This window comes from Hyperolius riggenbachi, chromosome 2 (assembly GCF_040937935.1).
Source record: "Hyperolius riggenbachi isolate aHypRig1 chromosome 2, aHypRig1.pri, whole genome shotgun sequence".
Lineage (NCBI taxonomy): Eukaryota > Metazoa > Chordata > Amphibia > Anura > Hyperoliidae > Hyperolius > Hyperolius riggenbachi.
The window spans coordinates 372,802,753-372,828,706 of NC_090647.1; the positions used below are offsets into that span (position 1 = coordinate 372,802,753).

Sequence of the window (25,954 nt, forward strand, 5' to 3'; positions counted from 1 at the left end):
TATCAGAGAAATGAATTGTACTAGAAAGATACATTTAAATGTATTTTATTTTTCAAATTTCCCTGCCAGCCCATGGAAAGCTGGGTATGTATCAACTGGTTATAAAATGCTAGGACATGTATTATAATGCAAAAATATATATATATATATATATATATATATATATATATATATATATATATATATATATATATTTTCAATCGAGGGAACTACATTTGGATTATCTGTTGAGGATGAAACTACCAACATCTGTTATCTGTTGAGAATGAAAATACTAACAATCAGGTAAGAATTGTTTGTTAGCAACTTTGTAAAGATTTAAGATCATGTCAGTAATAGATTCTACATAGAATAAAAAGTAAATAGAGACGGGGCGTGACTACGGGGAGCAGCCTCTGCGACCACAGGGGGGGCCAAAACTTGAAAGGGCCCCCAACTATTACTTCACTCCCTTTGATAAAGGGGCCCATCCTTCAGATCAGGTTTTCTTGCAGTGACCCTTGTTATCGGTGTGAAGATTACGATGTCTGCACTTGTTTTATGACCCTTGCAAGATGGACCCCCAGACTGTGAGGATCACAAAGGGGTGGCAAGAGAGAAAGAGAAAGGGTGTGACCATTAGGAGACCCATATAAAACCTTGCTGGGAGGCCCCATGATTTATGGTTACACCCATGAGCAATTCTTGTTTGTGAAATGACATTATATAAAATAAAGACAGGAAGTGTAAATCTCCTCCCCTCCTGCTTTATTTAGTCCAAGTGACATTTTTTTTTAAATTAATTTAGATGTAAATTTGTATACACTGTTAAATGACAAACACAAAATCTGCAAATTAGTGACTTTTGCTAAAACAGTTGTCAACTTTTTAGCATTATTGAACTAAAATTGGTCAAGAAGAAATAAACCTCCAGTAGGAAACTGAAATAATCAGGGGTTGTTCCCTGGCGACCTTACTCAGCATGAATTGGATGAATTGTGTCACACAGGAAGGCAACCTTAGATAAAATCAAGATAGATAAGGCACCTGGCCCAGTTCACCGAGTACTAAAGGTGCATACACACGCACTATTGTAACAAACAATCTTTCCGTCAGACCCTCCCGCCGGATGTATCAGTCAAAAACAGTCTTATCAGTCTGCCAAAAGCCTGTACTCATGTACTACTGTGGGCAGAACGACCGCGCCGCGGTAGGGTCTGACGGACCTGTCGTTTGTTACAATAGTGCATGTGTACGCACCTTAAGGGAGTTGAGCTCAGTTATCTATAGGCTACTTTATCTTACTTTCTATGATTTTGTTTCAACCGGGTCAGTTCCCTATGATTAGCATATAGCTGATGTTTTTACCTTGTTTAAGAAAGGAAAAAGATCAGAACTACAGACCTGTAAGTTTAACATCAATTGTGTGTAAACTGAAGGTATTCTAAGGGATGCTATACCAGACTTCTAGCCGTCCACTGCTCCAACTCACTCTGATGGCCATACGCTTGACCTCATATTCACTCGTCTCTGTTCTGTCACTGATTTTACTAATGCTTTGCGCCCTCTCTCTGACCATAACTTAATAAACTTTTATCTCTCCTCCCCTTTTCTTACTACCCTGGCACAAACACGCTCACATACTCGCAGAAACCACCGCAACCTAGACATGCAATCTGTCTCTGTTGTTCTGGCACCTCTCCTCTCACAATCCTTCACTGATCCAGACTTAGCTGCTGCACACTACCACAGCTCCATCACAAAAATCATGGATGACTTTGACCCTCTTACCAATGTCCGCCCTCATTGTGCCAGTCGCCAACCCTGGCTGAGCAAAGCTACTAAACAGTTGAAATTGTTCTCTAGAGTAGCTGAATGGCGTTGGAGGAAAAGTAACACAGGTGAGGTCTTCATCTCATATGAAAAAGCCTAGAAATGCACTTTCTGTGGCAAAACAGTCCTATTTTTCATCCCTAATATTCTCTTATTTCCACAATCCAAAGCGCTTGCTCAGCACTTTTAACTCCACTCTCCTCCTCCCTCCTCCTTATTCATGCTTATCAGCTGAAGAATTTGCAACATACTTCAGTGATACAATTGACAAAATCCAAAGGGGTTTTTCAATGCAACCCTCAAATTCCATCTCCACACCTTTCATCAGCTGCTCTCTATCTGCCATCTCTCTACTCTCTGAACATTCTCCTCTATAATCTCCAAATTCCATCTAACCACCTGTTCATTGGATCCTATTCCCTCCCATCTATTTCCGCAGTTATCCTCATCCTTCATGCCTGCACTAATATTGCTATTTAACCTGTCCCTCCCCACCGGCATCTTTCTGTCCCCACTCAAAAAGGCTGTTGTGAAACTACTACTTAAAAAAACATCTCTAGATCCTACCGCACGTACCAACTGCCACCCAGTGTCACTTCTCCCATTTGCATCCACATTACTTGAATGCCATATACATGCTGAACTTAGCGATTATTTATCTGCTAACTCTCTGCTCGAACAGTTCCAGCCTGGCTTTTGTTCCAACCACTCCACAGAAATGGCTCGCACTAAATAATCTTCTTACAGCTAAATCCAAAGGTAATTTTTCCATACTCATCCTTCTTGATCTGTCATCAGCATTTGATACTGTTGACCACACCTTGCTCCTACAAATACTTACATCTGTAGGCATAAAGGGTCTCGCTCTCTCTTGGTTATCTTCCTATCTCTCTGGAAGTTCCTTCATAGTCTCTTACTCAGATCAGATCACTTTTCCTCATTCTTTGTCTGTGGGGGTACCTCAAGGCTCTGTCCTTGGCCCCATCCTCTTTTCCATCTACATGCACGGTCTTGGCAATTCAATCATCTAATTTGGGTTTCAATACCACTTATATACAGATGATACACAACTGTACCTTTCAGCCCTAGACCTTAACTCCCCCCTCACATGTGTTCCTGTCTGCTATATCTTACTTCATGTCCTCTCAATTTTTAAAACTTAATATGAGTAAAACAGAACTAATCATTTTCCCACTGTCTCTGTCCATCTCTCTGCCTGAAATAACAATACATTTTAACACTTCTATAACTTCAGTTCCCAAAGCAAGGTGCTTAGGAGTAATATTTGACTCCTCTCTCTCTTTTATTCCTCACATTCACTCCCTAACCAGCTCCTGTCATCCCCAACTCAAAAACATATCTCTCATACGACCTTTTCTCACTCAAGACACAACTAAAATGTGTCAATACATGCTCTTATAATAACTCGTCTGGACTACTGTAACATACTACTTTATGGACTATCAACTAACAGACTGGCACCACTACAATCTTTACTGAACTTGGCTGCTCGTCTAATTCATCTTTCTATTCGCTCTTCCTCTGCTACCCCTCTCTGTCAAGCTTTTCATTAGCTACCAGTTAACCAGAGGATCCAGTTCAAACTCTTAACCCTAACCTACAAAGCTCTCCATAATCTCTCTCCCCTGTACATCTCCTCATTAGTTTCCAGATACCAACCCAATCACAACCTCAGATCTGCACATGGCCTTCTTTTGTCCTCCTCTAGAATTACCTCCTCGCATTCAAGTATACTTTCTTCCCCACTCCTCTGGAATGCCTTTCCACAGCACATCCGTTGTTCTCCAACCTTTACTTTTAAACGCTCTCTCAATACTCACTTTTTTCGACAAGCATATGCTCTACCTTAGGCCACTTCCCCTTTGTCCTAAAGCCAAGTTGCACTCCTATTAGATATCTGCAGATAGAGCACTTTTTTATTACATTATTTTCACTGGTGTTCCTCTTTAAGGGGCAGAAGGAAAAGAGGGGTGATAAACATGCCAGTTTCAGAATGGGGAGCTGTTATTGAACTGTTAGAAAAAAATGGGGAACCGTTAGCAGTGGTGTCCTGTAAGGGTCAATACTAGGTACAATCCTTTTCAATTTATTTATTCATGATCTTGGAGATGGAATACACAGTAATGTTGCCATCTTTGCAGATGATAGAAAATTATGGAAAATTATAAACACTAACCATGATAGTGACATTTTACAACAGAATCTCAACAGCATGGCCTTATGTGTAGAAAGATAGGAGAAGGAATTTAATGAAGATAAATGTAAGGTCATGCTCCATAGAAGTGCCAGTGGTAAAGAAACATATGAGATAAATGACATACAACTGGTAACATCAGAAATGGAGAAGCACTTGGAAATATTAGTTGACATCAACTGTATTCAATGCCAAGCAGCAGTTAAAGCAAAAAACAGGAAATAAAATAATGAGCTGCTAGTACACTACTCCCTCTGTATAAATTCCTTGTGAGGCCACCTGGAGACTGCAGTATGGGATACAGTTTTGGGCACCACACTATAGGAAGGACATTGACATTTTAACAGGGGTACAAAGAAAATTAATCAGCGGGATGCAGTGGCGTAGCTAAGGAGCTGTGGACCCTGATGCAAGTTTTACAATGGGCCCCCCAGCACTCTAAACAACTGATACGGCGCACCAAAACCTGCCAATGGCAACCACAGTGTCAGAGGTGCAAGAAGGGGATGGGGAACAGCTTGTTAATGATTACCACTATTCAAAGTATCTATAGAAGTGACTATTATGAGCACAGGACCAATAGAGAGCTAATACTGTAGTTAAGGGAAGAGCCCACGGGGCTCCTCTGGCCCAAGGACTCCGATGCGGTTGCAACCTCTGCAACCCCTATTGCTACACCCCTGGCGGGATGCAAGAAAGTTTAGACAAACTGGGTTTATTTAGTTTGGGAAAAAAGCTAAGGGGTGACTTGATTAACATGTATACATACATCAGAGGGCAATGAATAAGCTTGACATGATCTGCATATGCAATAAAAAAGATTTTTCCAACTCCTTTTTTGAAGAGTTTTGTACAGTAAGAATGGTTAAAGTGTGGAATATTTCATCACAAGCATAGTTATGACAAATGCTATATTTGCATTTAAAGCGGTATTAAAGGAGTGATCCAAGCAACTTAAAAAAAAAGATCCAATTACCTGGGGCTTCCTCCAGCCCGTGGCAGCCGTCCTGTGCCCTCGCCGCAGCTCCGGTGGCTCCCGGTCTTCTCCACTGGCGCAGCCAACCTCGCCAGGTTGTGTTCAATAAAAATGTGTTTTCCTACTTTTTATATCCCATACAGTTATCATACTTGCTTTTGTGCATAAATTACAAGTTCCCAAAGTACAGTTTTAGTTGCTCAGAAAAAGCTGCCATTGCATTTTATTCATAACTGGTGTATTTATATTGTAATGTACCCAGTAAAGATTTCTGAGCAGTGTTTCAGTTCAGGACACATTAGAAGACGTTTTGCACAGTCAGGAAATGTGTACATTCCTCTCTGCTACAATTAAGTAAACACAAGATAATGTTATCGCCAGTTCCTATGCACTTTCTACTGAAAAAGTAAGTCCTATGTTTTAACCCTTTGAATGCTGTTCTGCTTAAAAAAATGTGGTAGCATATTATATGCTGTAAATAATTTTTTAGTGCAAAGAAGATATGCTGGGTTTTATACCACTTTAAGGGAGGATTCGATGCTTGTTTGCACTGAAGGTCATCCACAGCTATAACTACTAGGTTGTTCCAAGCAGAGTTTTTCCACGGATTTTATCTGACTGCCACCTGTCATTGGGAAGGTCTTTTTGCTCTTTAGGCATTATTTGGCCAAGCCTTGTTCCCCTCGATCAACTGGAATATATATGAGAGTGCAGGACAAAAATGTCCCATATTTATTCATTGATTTATTTTTCCCCTATAGGAACTTGATGGGCAGATTTCAACTAAACGAACTATGTAACCTTATTTATCTCTGCATAGAAAACAATGCTGTCCGATTTCAGCCAACAAGAGATATACTTTAAAACTGTCCATACAAGCATAGGTTGACATACAATATGGCAAACAGACCAATCTCTCTGATCTGAATCTAATCAGAGAGGAGTCGAATCTCCCATACAAAGCAAACAGATTTTCAATAATTTTCACCATGAAATCTATTGAAAATCTACAGTATAAGTCAGGAACTTACCTGCAGGATCCAGCGATGCTGCTGCCTTCACCGAGAATCGGCCGGGTCTGTGCACTTCTGGGGATGGGCAGTCTTCGCCTGTGTACGGTGACCCCGGTACTCCTCCCAGCGAGGCCATGTGTGTCTGACAGAGGATGGACTCCCGTGACCAGGCGTCTGTTCCATGCACTCAGACGTCAGCAAAGGAAATGTCAGCTGATCTGGCTGACTGATATCTGATTGGGTGAGTTTGTGTGTGGCCGGCCACTGACTGGGGGTGTGCCTGCATAAAATTCTTGCTCTGCCTCATTTTTACTGCCCATAATAACGTTAAGTAGTTGCCTTTGGGTTACTGCTGCGTATATATATATATATATATATATATATATATATATATATATATATATACACTACAATACATACACTACACAATATATACATATGACTATGGTAGGGACTAGATTGTGAGCTCCTCCGAGGGACAGTTAGTGACAAGACTATATATACTCTGTACAGCGCTGCGGAAGATGTCGGTGCTATATAAATACTAAATAATATATATATATATATATACTGTATATATATATATATATATATATAATATATATCCTGTGTTTTACCTTTCCTTTTGTATTGACCTCTGTGTGGATTGTTGCCTGTACTGACCCTGGACCCTCGAGCTGGAGGGAGTATCAGCCAGGATGAGGGGCAGCAGGCGCATTAACGAACCCGCCCTCTCTCACCTGGGTCCCCCTGTCTGCTCTCCCTCTCCAGCTAATTGCGCAGTTAAGCGACGTTGCAGGAAGTGACGAGCAGTGGTACACGCGCAGGAAAGTGGAAGGAAGAGGTGACTGCTCCCCCGTCCACTGCCTGACGTGTGCCCGATGGCCGCTGCGCAATTAGCTGGAGGGGGCGAGCGGATGGGGGGATCAGGTGAGGGAGGGGGGGTTGACCCCCTTTCCCCACCGCTGTGCCCGCTGCCCCGCTTCCTGGCTGCTACCCCCTCCAGGCTACCTGTGGGCAATTATAGGAGGGAGGTGGAGGGTGGCATCCTCACAAGTTTGCGGCAAAAAGTCTAGAGCTGGCTACTTGATCACCTCCTGTTATTTGTGGGGGCTTGTCATTTAAGTTAAGAGTGTGGTAAAAGTTTAGGGTATAGAGACTGAAAGAAGACAAGAGATTGGTCAGACTTCACACAATCAAACTATAGGGCAATGCTATGAGCCATCGATCTACTGCCACTTTCCCACCATGTCCAATTGACTAAAATGTACTGTCTGCCTTGCCTATAACTTTATTACAACAAAACAATCTATATCTTGTTTATTTTAGCCACCAATTAGGCTTTCTTTGGGGGGGGGGGGGGGGGGTACTTTTTGCTAAGAATTATGTTATTCTAACTGCATTTTAACAGGAAAAATAAGAAAAACCCATTGAAAGAAATCATTATTTCTCAGTTTTCAGCCATCATAGCTATAAAATGATAAATGTTACCATAATTAAAACCCACACATTTTATATGCCCTTTTATTCCTGGTTATTACAAGGTTTAAAATTTTTCCCTAGTACAATGTTTGGCGCCAATATTTTATTTGGAATAAAGGTGGATTTTTTCAATTTTGCATCCTTCACTTAATACAAGCCCATAATTTAAAAAGTAACAGTAATACACCCTCTTGACATATATAATAAAAAAGTTCAGTACCTTAGGTAACTATTTATGTCTCTTTTTTAATTGTATTTTTTTTATATAAAATTGTTGGGGGTAACTATTGGGGAATGTGGGAGGAAAGGAGTTAATTTTAAATTAAAAAATAAAGTCTGTTAGTCTAAAAAATGTTTGTAGATGTAAATTTATTATTTGGCCACAAGATGTCCTTGTGCATTACTTCCTTATGTGTAGTATTACTACGCAAACAGGAAGCAATGCGTGGATGTGTAAGTATTGGCTTCTGTGAATGAGGGTGCCATCTCATTGGTGGTGGCATTCATTCACAGAGGGACTTAGATCAATGAATAGGAACTGTGTTCCCATTCATTGATCTCCCGGCTAACAATCGGCAGCTGTAACGAGCGCGGGATTGCACAGCGGGGAGGGAAGTAGTAGCTATGCTCCTGCACGAAGATATGGGGAAATGCAGGGATGTAGTTACTTGTCTCTGGGGAGGGGAAGTGGTTAATGAACACTAGTTCTAAACAAAGGAAAAAAGAAAAAGCATAGCATAACAGCATATGCACATTGAAAAATAGGAAAACCCACAATGAGCTCTCATTTTTGTTTAAATATTAATTACACAGTGAAAGAATTGTAAAATACTAATCAAATCATTCTAATGAAACACAGACATGAATGAATATTTATGAAGACTAGTACAGATGAATTTCCATAGAAGAAGGTTTGGAACAGATTTAGGAGTTTCCATATCGGTCCAAAATCCCTGGCCAGGAGTTACAGCTATCTAGGAAGGAATAACTTCTTCGTCTCTGCAAGCTCCACGTGTCATGAAGATGGTGCAGCCAGCAGCCTCAGCTTTTCTTATAACATTTGCACTGTAGGACTCTTGAAAGAATGAGAGAGATGCACTAATGCTAACCTGAAGGGATTATACTTGTCTAATACCAGAGTAGCCAAACTGCTACTTTGTATCTGTAATTAAAAAGTAATGCAAAACTGATCAAATGTATGTTTCCTATTAATATAATAAATGGGAAAGTTTGGATGTTTGGATGTTTAGATGTTTGGATGTTTGTTACTCGATCACGCAAAAACGGCTGAACGGATTTGAATGAAATTTGGCACACACATAGTACACTACCTGGAATAAAGTATAGGATACTTTTTATTCCCATAACCAAAAAGGGGGCGGATACAAATACAAATTTCAGTGGAAAATGTAAACTGCAGCCATTCTTACACTGTTAATGGCAGGATTCTCAAACTTTGCACAGTTGGTCGTTGGGTGACTGGGATTAATATTCAGAAAGGTGGGTGGAGTCTATGAAAGCCGATCAAAATTCACCTATTGATTTTCAAGGGGAATATTTACATTGCTGCCATTCTTGCACTGTTAATGGCACAAGCCTCAAACCGGGTACAGTTGATCATTGGGTGACTAGGGTTCAATTTCAGAAAGAGGGTGGAGCCACAAACAGCCAATTAGATTTGTTTCATTTCAATGCAAATTATTGATGTCAAACACCGCAAAGATCACAAACTTGATAATTGATTAATTGTGTGTTAGGGTTAGAAAAGTGGGCACAGCCAACACCAGCCAAATACATAAGTGGGCAACGCCGGGTCATAAGTGGGTGGAGACAAATACAAATTTTACTGAAAAAATGTAAACAGCAGCCATTCTTACACTGTTAATGGTAGGGTTCTCAAACTTTGCACAGTTGGTTACTGGGTGACTGGGATTAATATTCAGAAAAGTGTGTGGAGTCTATAAAAGCCAATCAAAATTAACCTATTGATTTTCAAGGGGAATATTTACATTGCTGCCATTCTTGCACTGTTAATGGCACAAGCCTCAAACCTGGTACAGTTGATCATTGGGTGACTAGGGTTCAATTTCAGAAAGGGGGTGGAGCCACAAACAGCCAATTAGATTTGTTTCATTCCAATGAAAATTATTGATGACAAACACCGCAAAGCTCACAAACTTGGTAATTGAGTAATTGATTAATTGTGCGTTAGGGTTAGAAAAGTGGGCACAGCCAACACCAGCCAAATACATAAGCGGGCAATGCTGGGTCATAAGTGGGTGGAGACAAATACAAATTTTACTGGGAAAATGTAAACAGCAGCCATTCTTACACTGTTAATGGTAGGGTTCTCAAACTTTGCACAGTTGGTCACTGGGTGACTGGGATTAATATTCAGAAAAGTGGGTGGAGCCTATACAAGCCAATCAAAATCCACCTGTTGATTTTTTTATGGGGAATATTTAATTGCTGCCATTCTTGCACTGTTAATCACCTGTACCTGGTACAGTTGGCCATTGGGTGATTGAGGTTCAAATTCAGAAAAGGGGTGGAGCCACATCCAATCAGATTAATTTTATTTCATTGCAAACTATTGATGCCAAAGACCGCAAGGCTCACCTACTTGGTCATTAAGCAATTGTGTGTTAGGGTTAGGAAAAGTGGGCAGAACCAACACCAGCCAAATACATACACGGGCAACGCCGGGCGTCCAGCTAGTATATATATATATATATATATATATATATATATATATATATATATATATATATATATATATATATATATATATATATATATACATATATGGCCCGAAGAACCACAAACATTTCTGGAAGTTCGATTTGCCCCCATTGTGCATCATTAGGGTCAACGTTGACCCTCTACATCACAGTCAGCAGGCACATGGTAGCCAATCAGGCTCCACTCCCTCCTGGAGCCACTCCCCCCCCCCCTTATAAAATGCAGGCAGCGTCAGGCATTGGACTCACTTGTGTGCCTGCAGTAATTAGAGAAGGGAGAGCTGCTGTGCAGAGACCTATAGGGAAAGCTTAGTTAGGCTCTTGTAGGCTTCTTAGCTTGCTCCTTGCTGATTCTTATTGCTAAGAAAGCACCCCTCAACAGCTCTTTTGAGAGCTAATCTTGTTCTTGTGATCTATTTTTTTGTGTGTGTGTGTGTGTGTGTGTCCCACAGACACTTGTGTTGCATAAACAACAAGTAGATTCCCAATTTAGAGAATATAGATATATAAAATATAACTTTTATTAGTCTGTCCTAAAAACACATTTAGTATATTTCCTATATGTACTCAATGAGGTAGGTGTATTTATATTAGTAATCAATGGATGACCTGCAGGTCCATATACTGTTTGATTCCACCTAGTCCTCAACAAAGATTGCTTAAAGTGCTATTTACAATTCCCCCCACCACAAATGGGATTTGTGGTGGGGGGAATTGTAAATAGCACTTTAAGCAATCTTTGTTGAGGACTAGGTGGAATCAAACAGTATATGGACCTGCAGGTCATCCATTGATTACTAATATAAATACACCTACCTCATTGAGTACATATAGGAAATATACTAAATGTGTTTTTAGGACAGACTAATAAAAGTTATATTTTATATATCTATATTCTCTAAATTGGGAATCTACTTGTTGTTTCTGATAAATATCAGTTTGTGTGTTTTGACTTGTGTTGCATAGACAGCCTTGGTAATTCCTACTATGTGTGCCACTGCCAGGCCCAGCACATTCAGTGACTACCTGTGTGTGTGACAGGTGCACATTGTAATACCCATCACTGCATATACCTACCTGTTGTTCACTTCAGTGCACCCACCTACCTACGTGAGCGCACACAGTGTCACTGTGCCTGTCCGGTACCTGTGTGTGTGACAGGTGCACATTGTAATACCCATCACTGCATATACCTACCTGTTGTTCACTTCAGTGCACCCACCTACCTACACGACGCAATAAAGGTACCACTGCCAGTAATCCTTCTCTCATGTTCACACAGGCAAGAACTGGACGCTCCAGCGATCTCATGGTGATGTCGGACATGTGGACTTTCTTTAGTCCAACGCCTCGCCTTAGTGCTTCTGGGAACTGGTATTGCTTAAAGGGAAGGTTCAGGGAGGGAGGTAAAAAAATAAAAATAAAAATCCACTTACCTGGGGCTTCCTCCAGCCCGTGGCAGGCAGGAGGTGCCCTTGCCGCCGCTCCGCAGGCTCCCGGTGGTCTCCGGTGGCTGACCCGACCTGGCCAGGCCAGCTGCCAGGTCGGGCTCTGCTGCGCTCCAAGGCCTGGCACTTCTGCGTCCCACGCGGGCGCGCTGACGTCATCGGACGTCCGCCGGGCTGTACTGCGCAGGCGCAGTAGTTCTGCGTCTGCGCAGTACAGCCCGGCGGACGTCCGATAACGTCAGCGCGCCTGCGTGGGATGCAGAAGTGCCAGGCCATGGAGCGCAGCAGAGCCCGACCTGGCAGCCGGCCTGGCCAGGTCGGGTCGGCCACCGGAGACCACCGGGAGCCTGCGTAGCGGCGGCGAGGGCACCTCCTGCCTGCCACGGGCTGGAGGAAGCCCCAGGTAAGTAAATTTTGATATTAATTTTTTTACCTCCCTCCCTGAACCTTCCCTTTAAAAGGAAATAAATATGGCAGCCTCCATAACAGTACCTCTCACTACAGTTCTTTGAAAGCATTGATATCCAAATCCTCCTGAAGACATGGACCCGGGCAGAGGATAAATCTCTTGCACCCATGGGATACAGGGAATTTTCCATATCTGCCCAGAAAAACAGGAACATTACACAGGTCCGCTACTCAGGAGGAATACTAATCTGGGACAAGGAGGCGCTTAAAGAGCACATCAAAGCAATCAAACGCAGAGACAACCACATCTGGATCAAAATAAACAGCTCCATGCTCACCTCTCAGTTCGACATATACCTGTGTGCAGCATATATCCCCCCAACAGAGTCCCTTTACTACAAACCTGACATCTATGAGGTCCTACAAAGAGGAGCCAGCCACTTCCATCAACCTCTGGGTTCTGGGCCCAGCACACTTCCGCTGCGCCACTCTGCAGTCTTCTTACATTTGTATACAATCTTCAAGTCTCAGGGCAGAGTGCTCATCTGTGGAGACCTCAACGCTAGAACAGGCACAGAGAAAGATTATCTGACCTCTGAGGGAAACTCATACATACTTGGAGGAGAGAGCTATTACCAGGAACCAATGCAAACAGCAAGAAATAGCTATGACAAGGCAGTAAACAAAAGTGGGAAAGCTCTGTTGAACCTTTGCCGGAGCCTCGGCCTATACATAATGAATGGGATGAACCAGGGGTGACTCTCTTGGGAGATATATTATGAACTCACATGTAGGCAGCAGTGTGGTGGATTATGCCATCACAGACACAGACCCCATAAACATCAATGCCCTCATAGTCACCCCTGAAACACACCTGTCAGACCACAACCAAATAATGCTGTACCTGAAATCCACCGATAAACCAACCACACAGCAGCTTCACCAGACAGGTCTCTACAAGCTGCCACCATCCTTCAAATGGCCCAAACAGTCTGCCACCAAATTCACCAACACGACCAACGCTGCTGGAATCCAAGAACTGCTGACAAACTTTCATACCAACCTATATGAACCAAACCAACAGGGTGTCAGCCATGCAGTGAAGGATTTCAGTAACATCTTATATACCATGGCAGTATTTTCTGGCCTCAAGCAGACCAACTTTAAGAGATCCACAAATAAACAGTCCCAAAAACGGTTTGATAGTGAATGCAAGGCTCTACGTAATTCTCTAAGGGCCCTTTTCCACTAGCGGCGTTTGCGATGCTGAATCGCAAAATCGCAAACCGCTAGTGATTTTGAAATCGCTACGGTTTGCTTTTTAACATAGGAATCGCGGTAGGTAATTTCCACTACCGCGATTCGTTTTTGACTCAAACGCGATCGCACCGCGGAGCGATCTTTGCCACGATTTTGCTATGCAGTGCATTGCATAGCAAAATCGTGAACGCAATCGCCGGGAAGTTTCCGGCACTTGCGATTCAGCAATCGCTAGCGTTTAGCGCGAACGCTAGCGATTGCTAGTGGAAAAGGGCCCTAAGGGCAGTCTCTAACCAAAAGCACCGAGACCCCAACAACTGGGACCTAAGGGAAGCCCATGACCACCTACTGAGACAATAAAAAGACACCCTCAGGTGGAAAAAAACAGTGCCACATCTCCCACAAACTCCAACAGCTGGAGGACTCCCTCCAGGACAACTCATTCTGGGAGACACATCTGGCTCCACTACTTCAGGGACCTCTACAAAGACATCCCAGAAAATGCCCAAACCCTAGAACAGAAACAAATAGTCACAAAACTGAAAGACATGGAGGAGACAATCAAGGACTTTCAAACCCCCCTGGATACACCAATCACAGTGCAGGAAATAAGGGAAAGAACAAAGCTGATAAAATGCAAGAAGGCCAGTGGTACCGATGGCATCCTCCCAGAGATGATCAAATACAGCCCCCCAGGCATACATGAGGCACTTGCGAGACTTTTCAACCCAATCCTGAGTGCAGGTTGCTTTCCTCAGGCCTGGAGCGAAGGCCTCATAACACCCATCTACATGAATGGGGACCGATATGATACAGACGACCGCGTACACCCGTGCAAGCGCATTGCCCCCTAGATCCAAAACAGAAAGTGGACACCATGCCAAATGGCGTGATGCCACGCGGAAAACAGACAAAATGCTGGCTACCCACGCGCGCATGCACGCATGCGCGAGACGGACACCGGAGCAGACGAACAGGACGGGCAGGCTGGTGAGTATGACATTGCCCCCTCCCCAGGGGCATCCTCTGGATGCCACCTGGAGCTGGCTTCTCCAGGATGCTGTTTATGGAACAACTTAATTCATCTGGAAGCATGAACATTGGATGTTGGTTCCCATGAATGTTCTTCAATACCAAACCCTTTCTATTTAATAAGATAATAAAGTACATTTCTACTTTTCTTGGAGTCCAATATTTTCTCTATTTCAAATTCTACAGAACCATCCACCAAGATAGGAGGAGGTGGAGAAATAGATCTATTTTTAAAAGGATCAGGCACAACTGGTTTAAGACAGGAGACATAGAAGACTGGGTGTATTTTCATAGAGTCTGGAAGTTTTAGCTTGTAAGCCACAGGATTGATCTGTTTCTCAACAGGGAATGGTCCAATAAATTTAGGACCCAACTTCTTGGATGGACACTTTAGCTTGAGATTGGTAGTGGAGAGCCATACCAGATCCCCTTTAAGAAAGTTGGGTGCATCAGTCCTCTTTCTATCTGCTTTGGACTTAATTCTGGCTTGTGCTTGACTAAGATTTTTCTGCAACTGTAATTTTCCAAAATACATGAAAGTCTTTGTTGAACTTCAGGTACCTGAGAATCGTATTTCAACATAGGAAACATGGTAGGATGAAAGGCATAGTTGGCATAGAATGGTGTTTGATTTGTAGAAGAATTAATACTAATCAACAAGAGAAAAGAAGCCAATCTAGGCCAAGGTAAGTATCTGAGATACAATCAATATTCCACACAAATATAGTGCAAAAGATGAAAAATCAGCTTTATTCAACAAATCCGATTAAAACACAAGTTAAAACATGTTAAAATCTCCAGATTTAAACCAATGGACTATGGTAATCCAGCCACAATAAATACACTTGTGTTCAAAATTATTCAAACCCCAACTGAAATTGACTGTTTTGTCCAGTTTGACATTGATTTTGATCATTTCAGTCATCTTGTTTACAATTAAATCAAAGAAGCACTTGTAAGTCAGACAAATATAACATAACATTTATAATGAAATAACCACAAATGTATTTTCTGTGCTCACAACATTATCCATTTTATTCAACCCCCAAGTGACATTCATTCTTAGTACTTAGTACAACATCCTTTTCCAGTTATAACAACTTTTAAACGTGAAGCATAGCTTGACACAAGTGTCTTGCAGCGATCTACGGGTATCAAGCCTCCAGTTCAGTCACATTCTTAGGCTTGCGCGCTGCAACTGCTTTCTTTAAGTCCCACCAGAGGTTCTCAATCGGATTTAAGTCTGGTGACTGCGTGCCAATGGCCACTCCAAAATGTTCCAGCCTTTAATTTGCAACCATGCTCTAGTGGACTTGGAGGTATGCTTGGGATCATTGTCCTGTGGAAAGGTCCAACGTCTCCCAAGCCTCAGGTTTGTGACGGTCTGCATCACATTTTCATCCAAAATCTCCTGGTACTGAAGAGAATTCATGGTACCATGCACACGCTAAAGCTTCCCTGTACCTGCAGAAGCAAAAAAGCCCCAAAGCATGATTGACCCCCCGCCATGCTTCACAGTAGGAAAGGTGTTCTTTTCTTCATAGGCCTTGTTCTTCCTCCTCCAAACATAGCGTTGATCCATGGGCCCGAACAGTTCTAATTTTGTTTCATCAGTCCACAAAACACTATACCAAAATGTTTGTGGTTTGTCCAGATGACTTTTGGCATACTGCAGTCGACTTTTCTTATTCTTTGGAGAAAGCAAGGTGGTGTGCCTGGAAGTTCTGGCATGGAGGCCTTCATTACGCATTGTGCACCTTATTGTCTGAGCTGAAACTTCAGTTCCTCAGCAGTCACACGGGGACTTTTCTCCACTTTGCGCTTCAGGTAACGCACAGCAGTCGAAGTCAGCATCTTCTTTCTGCCACGACCAGGTAGTGTTTCAACAGTGCCCTTTGCCTTGAATTTGCGAATGATGCTTCCTATGGTGTCTCTTGGTATGTTTAACATCTTTGCAATCTTCTTATAGCCATTGCCCTTCCTGTGAAGAGAAAGCACCTCTTCTCTTGTCTTCCTGGACCATTCTCTTGACTTCACCATGTTAGTAAACACACCAGTAAATGTCTAGAAGGAGCTGAGTATCACAGTCATTTCAAATCTGCCTAATTAGTGCTTATCATGCTTGATTGCTGTTCGTTAACATCCACAGATGTTTTCAATACCTGATCAAAAGCAATTGAATGAACCTCTGTTCTTAACCACTTAAGCCCAACTGGACGAGATTTCTCGTCCAGTTGGGCTGCGCGCACTCCCGCGGGTCGCGCGCGCGCCCGCGCCCCCCCCCCCCCCCCCGTGCGCGCCCCTGCTGCTGGCCGCTAGCCCACCGATCAGTGAAAGGGATTATAAATCCCTTTCGCTGATCGGACCCCCCCGGAGAAAAGCCGACAGCGTCTCTTCAGACGCTGCGGCTTTTCTGAGCTCTGGTCTCCTTTCTTCTGCCTGGGAGCGAGATCAATCACTCCCAGGACTTTTTGATTCTGGCCATCTTGTGGCCAAATAGCAAATTACACCTAATAAAAAAAAGTTTTAAGAATAAACCTATAAATAAATTAAAAAAAAACCCTGTTTACCTCCCACACCAAAAAATACCCACATACAAGTTTAAATTAAAAAAAAAAAAAAAATTACAATAATAAAAAAAAACAAAAACATAAATAGTTACCTAAGGGTCTGAACTTTTTAAATATTCATGTCAAAGGAGTATATCAATATGATTTAATAAATTATGGGCTTCTAAACAGTGATGGACGCAAAACGGAAAAAATGCACCTTTATTTCCAAATAAAATATTGTCGCCATACATTGTGATAGGGACATAATTTTAACGGTGAAATACCCGGGGCATATGGGCAAATACAATACGTGAGTTTTAATTATGGAGGCATTTATTATTTTAAAACTATAATGGCTGAAACCTGAGAAATAATGAATTTTTTCCATTTTTTTCTTATTCTTCCCGTTAAAATGCATTTACAGTAAAGTGGCTCTTAGCAAAATATACCACCCACAGAAAGCCTAATTGGTGGTGGAAAAAACAAGATATAGATCAATTAATTGTGATGAGTAATGATAAAGTTATTGGCAAATGAATGGGGGGTGAAAGTTGCTCGGATGTAAAAAAATTTCAACCCTTCGGGCTTAAGTGGTTAAGAGTGGTAGTCTTTAAGGGGTTGAATAATTGTGTCAATGAAAAAATCACAAAAAAAACATTTCTTCTGGAGGAGGACCTGGTTTGTTCTCTCAGTCTGTCCATTTGACTGAGGGTGATAGCCTGAAGAAAGTGACAAGGTGATCTTGAGCCTATTACAGAGTTCTTTCCAGAATTTTGAAGTAAATTGAACCCCCCTGTCAGAAACAATATGGGTAGGAAGTCCATGGAGTCTTACAAAACTTGAGCAGTGGTAGCAGCATTAGGTAAACCCTTTAAAGGAACAAAGTGTGCCATCTTTGTAAATTGGTCAATGACCACGAAGATTGTAGTGAAATCGTTAGAAGGTGGCAGATCTGGGACAAAGTCCATTGATATCATGTACACGGGTCGGATTGGTATGGGTAAGGTAGTGAGCAAACCCCATGGTCGATGATGTGAGTGCTTGGATCGAGCACAGATGTTACATGACAACACATAATTCTTGCAATCTTGGCAGAGTTCAGGCCAGAAGAAGTTACGTTGTATTAATTCTTGTGTCTTGGCGACTCCGAAATGACCAGCCAGCAAACTATCATGACCTAATTGCAAAACAGATGTGCGAAGATCAGCAGGCACAAGTACTTTATCGTTCTGAAAAAACATTCCATCGTGAAATTGCAATTGAATCGTTACTTCTTTTGGCAGAGACACTGAGGACTGTTTTATCTGGGTAAGAAGATCAGGTTGAAGTAATAACATTTTTTGGGAAGATAGGATGGTATCTGCAGCAGGATTAACAGAAGACTCCTCTGGGAACATTCGAGATAGAGCGTCAGGTTTGACATTTTTACTACATGGTCTGTAGGTGACATGGAAGTCAAAACGGGAGAAGAATAGAGCCCAGCGGGCTTGTCTGGGTCGTAAACCTTTGGCAGTTTTAAGATACTCCCGATTTTTATGATCTGTAAAGACAAGGATTGAGTGTTGTGCCCTTCCAGCAAGTATCTCCATTCCTCAAAGGATGCTTTAATGGCTAGTAATTCTTGATCTGTAATGTCATAGTTCCTTTCAGAATGATTCAGTTTTCGAGAAAAGAAAGCAATAGGATGTAATAGGTTCTTGGGACCAAAACGTTGGGACAACACTGCCCCTACTGCAGTTTCGGAAGAATCTACCTCTAAGACAAAGGGTTGTGTAGGGTCGGCATGTCTAAGTACTGGAGCTGTGGTGAACAGTTGTTTGAGTCTCTCGAAAGCAGCCTGAGCTTCTGGAGTCCACTGAAACTTTTGATGTGCTTTAGTCAATTGAGTAATAGGTGCAACTATTGCTGAAAAGTTCATAATAAATCATCTATAAAAGTTTGCAAATCCAATAAAATGTTGGACACCCTTCTTATCGGTGGGCGTCGGCCCGTGAAGAACGGCCGAAACCTTCTGCGAGTCCATTTTAATTCCCTCAGGAGAGATTTGTAAACCAAGGAATTGAATGTTCTCTTGTTCAAATTCACACTTCTCTAGTTTTGCGTATAAGTTATGAACACGAAGACGAGCTAGCACCTTTTTAACATGGACTTGATGTTCAGCCAGGGAAGGAGAGAAAATGAGGATATCGTCCAGGTATACTGCCATAAATACATCTATGAAGTCATGGAAGATGTCATTGACGAAGTGTTGGAAAGTTGCAGGAGCATTACTAAGTACTCGTAGTATCCATAGCGGGATCAGAAGGCAGTTTTCTATTCATCGCCATCACGAATGCGGATGAGATTATACGCACCCCTAAGGTCAAGTTTTGTGAAGACCTTAGCGGTACGCAATTTCTGGAACAGATCAGGAACTAAGGGTAGTGGATACCGGTTTTTCACAGTGACTCGGTTTAACTCACAGTAATCCACACATGGTGGAAGAGAACCGTTTTTTTTCTCAACGAAGAATATTCTGGCCCCAGCAGGAGAAGTAGAAAGGCGGATGAAGCCATTTGCCATGTTTTCATCGATGAATTGTTTTAAAACTACTGACTTGGGTTCACAGAGGGGGAAGACCCTTCCAAACGGAATCTCAGCCCCTGGATGCAGTTCGATAGGGCAGTCGTATATTCTATGTGGAGGCAGAGTATCAGCAGCTTTCTTGTCGAAGACATCTTGGAACTCTTTATAGTGAGATGGAAGCAAGGCTTCTAACTTGGGTGTAAGATAAAGGAGTTGTCCAATCTTAGGAAAACAGAACTGTTGACAGTATTTAGACTGGAAATTAACTTCACCTAATTTCCAATCAATTGACGGATTGTGAGATTGCAGCCATGGGATTCCTAGGATGATAGGAAATAATGGTGATGGAATCAGGTCAAAAGTGAGAAATTCCTGATGATCTCCATGAGTCCTAACAAGAATAGGATAAGTCTCTTGTGTGATGGGACCTGATTCCAGAGGGGACCCATCTGCTAACTGTAAAGGAAATGGACTGGACTTTTGACGGATTGGAAGATGAAGCTGACGAGTTAGATGATCATCATTAAAGCAGGAGCATGCTCCAGAGTCTATGATTGCATTAATTTTGGTTGTTCCTCCCGGCCCCTGTAACGACAGAGACAACGGAATATGAGCAGATGAAGATTGATGAGTGGCAGGAGCTGAAGTGGATTCAAGGTTAAGCTTACCGGATGGTCATACTGGACAATTATTACAAAAGTGTCCTGGAGCGCCACAGTACATGCAGAGGTTTGCCTGACAGCGATGCTGACATTCCTCAGAAGATAGTGGAATTCTGGCCAAGCCCAACTGCATAGGTTCAGGAGTCTCTAGAGTACTAGATGCAGCAGGATTTGAACTTGATGCTGGTGCAGGAGAAGAAGTAAGATTCCATACAGTCCGGGTATTGCCAGATCTTTCTAGCCTTCTTTCTCTTAGCCGTCTATCAATCTGGGTGGAGAGCTGTATAAGTTCTTTCAAAGTAGTAGGAATGCCTACCCAGGCCAGTTCATCTTTGAGTTGGTCTGACAGCCCCAATCGAAACTGAAACTTTAATGCAGCATCATTCCATTTAGTGTCCCCACTCCAATGGCGAAAGTCAGAGATGTACTCCTCTACAGGCCTGCGACCCTGCCGAAGGTTTTGAATAGCTGAGGCAGTGCGAGCAGGGTCATCATAGAGTTCAGCAAGAGCTTCAAAAGTTAGGGCAGGATGGTTCTGTTCCCTTACTGTAGTGCCCAGACCTGAGGTTACCCTTGGAGTAATGAGATGACTGTGCCTACTTTGGCTTGTTCACTGGCATATGTTCTTGGTTGTAGGGAGAATAACAGAAGGCAGGCACCTTTAAAGTTTCTGAATTTGCTGTGATCTCCAGCGAACCGGTCAGGAAGGGGAACTTTAGGTTCAGGTGGAGGAACAGATACTGTCACATTGGTTGCAGGACCTGCAGCAGCTGAGCTGGGTATGGCTTGAACCTGTGACTGTAGTTGAACATAGCTGTTCTGTATCTGTTGCACTAAAAGACTGAGTTCAGACACCATCTTGCAGAGTGCATCGATATCGGAATGGCCTCCAGTAGCGTCCATCTTGGCTGTCTGTTTCTGTAACGTTCTGAGCAGGTGCTGTTGACCCTGCCACCAGTGGTTGGTGTGGGCTCTCCCAAGGCGTGGAGTCTATGTGGCTACGGGTTTTCACCAGAGTACCCCGCATGGGATGATGGGCCGCTACGCCTAGTGGGCAACGGACTACTTTGCTGCCTGGTAGCCACAGGTCACGACCCTCGGGATTGCCCCACCGGAGACGAGAGAGAACAGTTGACGCTGCGTTGTGGAGATAGTAGATATCGAGGTACAGAATCAGTAGGCAGAAGAGTGATCAGACAATCCGGGTTCAGGGCAGGCAGAGTTCAATCTTAAACGGTAAATCAGGCAAAGGTCGAGGCAGGCGGAGTACAATCAGGAACGAGTAACAGGCAATAGGTCAGGGCAGGCGGCAGTCAGGCGGAAACAGGAACAGGCTAAGGTCGGCAACAAGAAGGCAATCAATGGTATAGCTGACAGAGCACAAGGTACACTGCTGGCAAGCTGTACGAACAGAGTGAACTAACATGCAGGGCAGACAGGCTTATATAAAGCCTTTGGCACCAATTGATGATGCTGCGCATGCGTACTAACATCCGCATTAACCCCCTGTGCATGCGTACTCTTGTCAGCAACAATCCACTGTGCATGCATACTTTTGTCAGCAATCATCCGTTGCACATGCATACATGCGGACAGACGACCGCGTACACCCGCGCAAGCGCGTTGCCCCCTAGATCCAAAACAGGTAGTGGACACCACGCCGAATGGTGTGATGCCATGCGTCAAACAGACAAAATGCCGGCTACGCACGCACGTGTGCGAGACGGACACCGGAGCAGACGAACAGGACGGGGAAGGCTGGTCAGTATAACAACATCCTCCACATGGACTGTATACCTATATCCTTCCCCTATTCCCACAACCCCCCCCCCCATGTTAATGTTTTGTTTTGCTTTAACAATGCTAAATGTATTTGGTCCTGCCAATAATGCTTTTTGGATTTGGAGAGAGAGAGAGGGAGAGTTATGTTCAGGGCTGTTTACTCAGCAAGGATCAGAATCTCTTTGACTTTTTCATTATTTCAAATGGGAAGGATTTCAGTTACTCTCCAGGTCTCTCAAAGTGTTACAAAGGATGGAAAATAAAAGCTAATTATCACAACAGTGACGCAGAGAACAGTCATTTTTTCAGAGTGGTACACAATTAGTATGACATATAGTAGAATGTAGGATAATTCAGGATACCCAATATTACATCAATTTTCCCAATTTCAGCATCAGAAAGACTCCCTATATGTATATATTGCTGTATACTGGTATGTAGACCTGCTCTCTCAGTGATATTTAGCCTAGGCTATGATGTTAGTTGGTAGCCAGGTTTACCCTCACCCCCAGCATCGGTTGCCAGGTTTAATACCCCATCCCCTCCATCATAAATACCCAGGTTTACCCCCCTCCCCCCCCCTTTAGCATAGGAAGTAAGGTTTACCCCCCTTCCCCCTCTAACATAGGTAGCCAGGTTTACCTCCCTTCCCCCTTCCAGCATAGGTAGCCAGGTTTACCCCTCTTCCCCCTCTAGCATAGGTAGCCAGCTTTACACCCCTTTCCCCCACGAGCATAGGTAGCCAGATTTAATACCCCCAACCCCCTTTCCCCCCTCTAGCATAGGTAGCCACAACCCGCTCACTTTGCTGCCAGGTGGCATGTCCAGAGAGAGACCTCAGATCAGCAGGTGCCAGGGCCCAAAGTGGTGCACGTTAACATCGCTATACAGGAAGTGGCATCACTACTTATTTTCTGTATATCGATGACACCATGCACTGTCGACTTTATCACTTTGGACCCAGCACCTGCTGATCTGAGGTCTCTCTCTGGAGTCTGGACATGCGACCGGGCAGCACAGGGAGCAAGTTGGGAGTGGCTAACAGCAGGGAACTGCATCTCATCAGCGGTACCTCTCTCTCTTCACAGTGGTGAGAAAGCGAGTGAACCCCAATGACGGCACCATATATATCAAATACAAGAAGTGAGCAGCAGCAATGTTACTTCCTGTATGTGGCGCCATCATTGGGGATCGCTCGCTCTCTCACCGTGCTGAGAGAGGTACTGCTAATAAGATGCAGCTCTGTGTACAGGCAGCACCCGGGCAGTGCAGCAAGCCAGGGGAGCTTTGCAATGCAGAGGAGGTCTGTATTTTTCATCGGATGGGCGCGCGGCCAGGAGTGGGGTCACAAACAGCTGATATTTTCCAGCTGCAATGGTGCTCTAGCCATCCTGGTGCCCTAGACCAAGGCCTTTGTGGCCTGCCAACAAATCCGGCCATGCACAACATCCAACCCCAAAGGTCTCTAAGAGACCAGGCACTGTTTCTGCTTATAACAATAAATAAATATCCCACCTTGCCATTAGTAATGATGTTGTCAGTAATACAGTAAATTTAAGGCGAAGAAAAATTTTCCATTGGGCAAACACTGACTTAGGCCGCGATTCATCAAGCATTACTGCATTTGATAATGCTGAAAACAGCTGAGTTTACGGAGCATTTAGTAAAATGTCAATTCATTAAGGCTGTTACCGCATGGAAAGCTGGAATTACCAAGCAGTGAGGTAAATTACCTCAACAAATGTCAATAAATGTGTAACGATTGTGGAATTCTCTCCGTGGTCAGTGCACAAGACGTGCGCTGACACTGCAGAAATCCTCCACAAGCGTGTAATTTGAGGGAACCCAGCAAAAGGTGCAATGCACCTGTAGAGGGAAATTCCTGTCGGCAGATGGAGCTGTGGAGTGCAGAGGAACAGCCCCTCTGCCCTGCCACACACGCCAGACAGGAATTGCACGAAGGGAAGAAACGCAGAGCAAGATAGCCCTGAAAGAGAGAGATCAAAGCGACAGAGGGTATGTGTGTCCACCAAACTAGTCGCCACCCTGCGATGATGAACACACAACCATGAAGACAAAGTGAAAAGGCAATCGCCAGAGATGGCGATTGCTAACAGCGACACAAGACCGAATAAGCACAGATGAGGAATGTATGTATGTCCACCAATCTAGCCGCCAACCTGCGACGGTGGACACACAACAGTAGAAACCAAGTGAGAACGCAATCGCAAGAGAAGCGATTGCGGAGGAGAATGAGCACAGGGACAGATTGTATGTGTGTGCACCAAACTAGTCGCCAACCCGCGACGGTGCATACACAACAGCAGATATGAAGTAGGAACGCAATCGCGAGAGAGGTGATTGCCAGAGGTGACACAAGGCTACAGCAAGGCAGAGCACGAGAGTAGCAAAGGCACAGCAAATAATACAATAAGGAGATAAGGAAAATAACAAACGCTAACTATATAGTTACATAGTTATTTTGGTTAAAAAAAGACATACGTCCATCGAGTTCAACCAGTACAAAGTACAATTCCAGCCCGTCCCCCACATACCCCTGTTGATCCAGAGGAAGGCGAAAAAAACCCCACAAGGCATGGTCCAATTAGCCCCAAAAGGGAAAAATTCCTTCCTGACTCCAGATAGCAATCAGATAAAATCCCTGGATCAACATCATTAGGCATTAACCTAGTAATTGTAGCCATGGATGTCTTTCAACGCAAGGAAAGCATCTAAGCCCCCTTTAAATGCAGGTATAGAGTTTGCCATAACGACTTCCTGTGGCAATGCATTCCACATCTTAATCACTCTTACTGTAAAGAACCCTTTCCTAAATAAATGGCTAAACTAAACTAAAATAAACTAAACGCGAACACCGCACTCATTCGCAACAGTGCACGCGTTTATGTGCTGTCTCCGCGTGTTAAGCACAACAGAGGCAAGCACGCCTAACTAACCACCGACAGACAAACATGAAACAGAGGACTCGAGCGCTTGCTTAACGGTTACCTCACCGAGCCTCCAGCAAGCGTTCGTAGCGGACAAGACAGATACACGAAAACAGGAATAAGCGAGAGATAGGATCCACAGCACTAGCGCAAGAGGCTAGCGTGATCCAGGAAGACAGAACAGAAGGATCCACAGCACTAGCGCAAGGCGAGTGCGATCTAAGTACAGCAAGAGAGTAGCAGACCAGAAGGATCCACAGCACTAGCGCAAGGCGAGTGCGATCCAAGTATAGAAAGAGAGATGGAGATCAGACGGATCCACAGCACTAGCGCAAGGCGAGTGCGATCCTGGCAAGACAGATCAGATGAGATAGCTGGTAGCAACCGCTGCTCCAGCTATACTCCAACAACAAAGATCAGAACGACTTTCCGTCGACCACCGCTGGGACAGGACAATCGCAACAGACAAACAAAACAGATATGCAATCCTAACTGCACTAGGGAACCTGCCTAGTGCAGTCCCAGGAATTACTCTAGACTAATCTTCAAACAATGAGCAAGGCTGAGGAGTGTTTACACAGGTCTAACCCTTATAACCAGCCCAGATCTGTGATATCACATGGTATATATAGAGCAAGCCTACAAAGGATGTGGCTAGGCAATCTGCATGACAAACGTATGCAAATTCCTCAGCAGCAAGCTGCCAAACTGACAAAAGGTCTCTCTTCCAGAGACCTGCAGAATGCAGACCTGAACAGTGGTCAAAAGGCTGCCTGCCTGCGCAGGCAGCCGAGCGGATCCTCACAAAATGTCAATTCATCAAGGTTACAGCATGCGGTAAAACACAGTAACATACTCGATATTTACCAGTTAAAAACCAGCTTCAAATGCCTTGTGGATATCCCCATGATTGACACGTGCAGAGAGCCAGTAGGAACAGCCTCTGTCTCGTGCAAGTCCCTGTGATTGGATGCAAAGGCTTCTCCAGTGGGTCCAGCTTTTCTATCCCCCAGGCAGCAGGCAGAAAGATCTGAACAAAATAGGCTTCCCCTGTGGCT

General features: G+C 43.6%; 2 protein-coding genes across 3 annotated transcripts in view; one reads left to right on the forward strand and one right to left on the reverse strand.

The window, feature by feature from the left end:
• Positions 1–8,378, forward strand: part of ST7L (suppression of tumorigenicity 7 like) — a 424,041-nt gene extending 415,663 nt beyond the window's left edge. The window contains exon 15 of the mRNA XM_068269737.1: positions 8,358–8,378. Coding sequence (XP_068125838.1) covers positions 8,358–8,363 — 6 coding nt within the window. The 3' untranslated portion in view covers positions 8,364–8,378. The remainder of the gene's footprint in view (positions 1–8,357) is intronic.
• The window catches only part of WNT2B (Wnt family member 2B), a 194,619-nt gene that overhangs the window by 80,404 nt on the left and 88,261 nt on the right, over positions 1–25,954 (reverse strand). The window contains exon 1 of one of the 2 annotated variants that reach the window (XM_068269739.1): positions 3,654–3,831. The exons of the other annotated variant lie outside the window; for it this stretch is intronic. The gene's annotated coding sequence lies outside the window, so the exon portion shown is untranslated. Of the gene's footprint in view, positions 1–3,653; positions 3,832–25,954 lie in introns of those variants that run through there. 2 annotated transcript variants of the gene reach the window in all.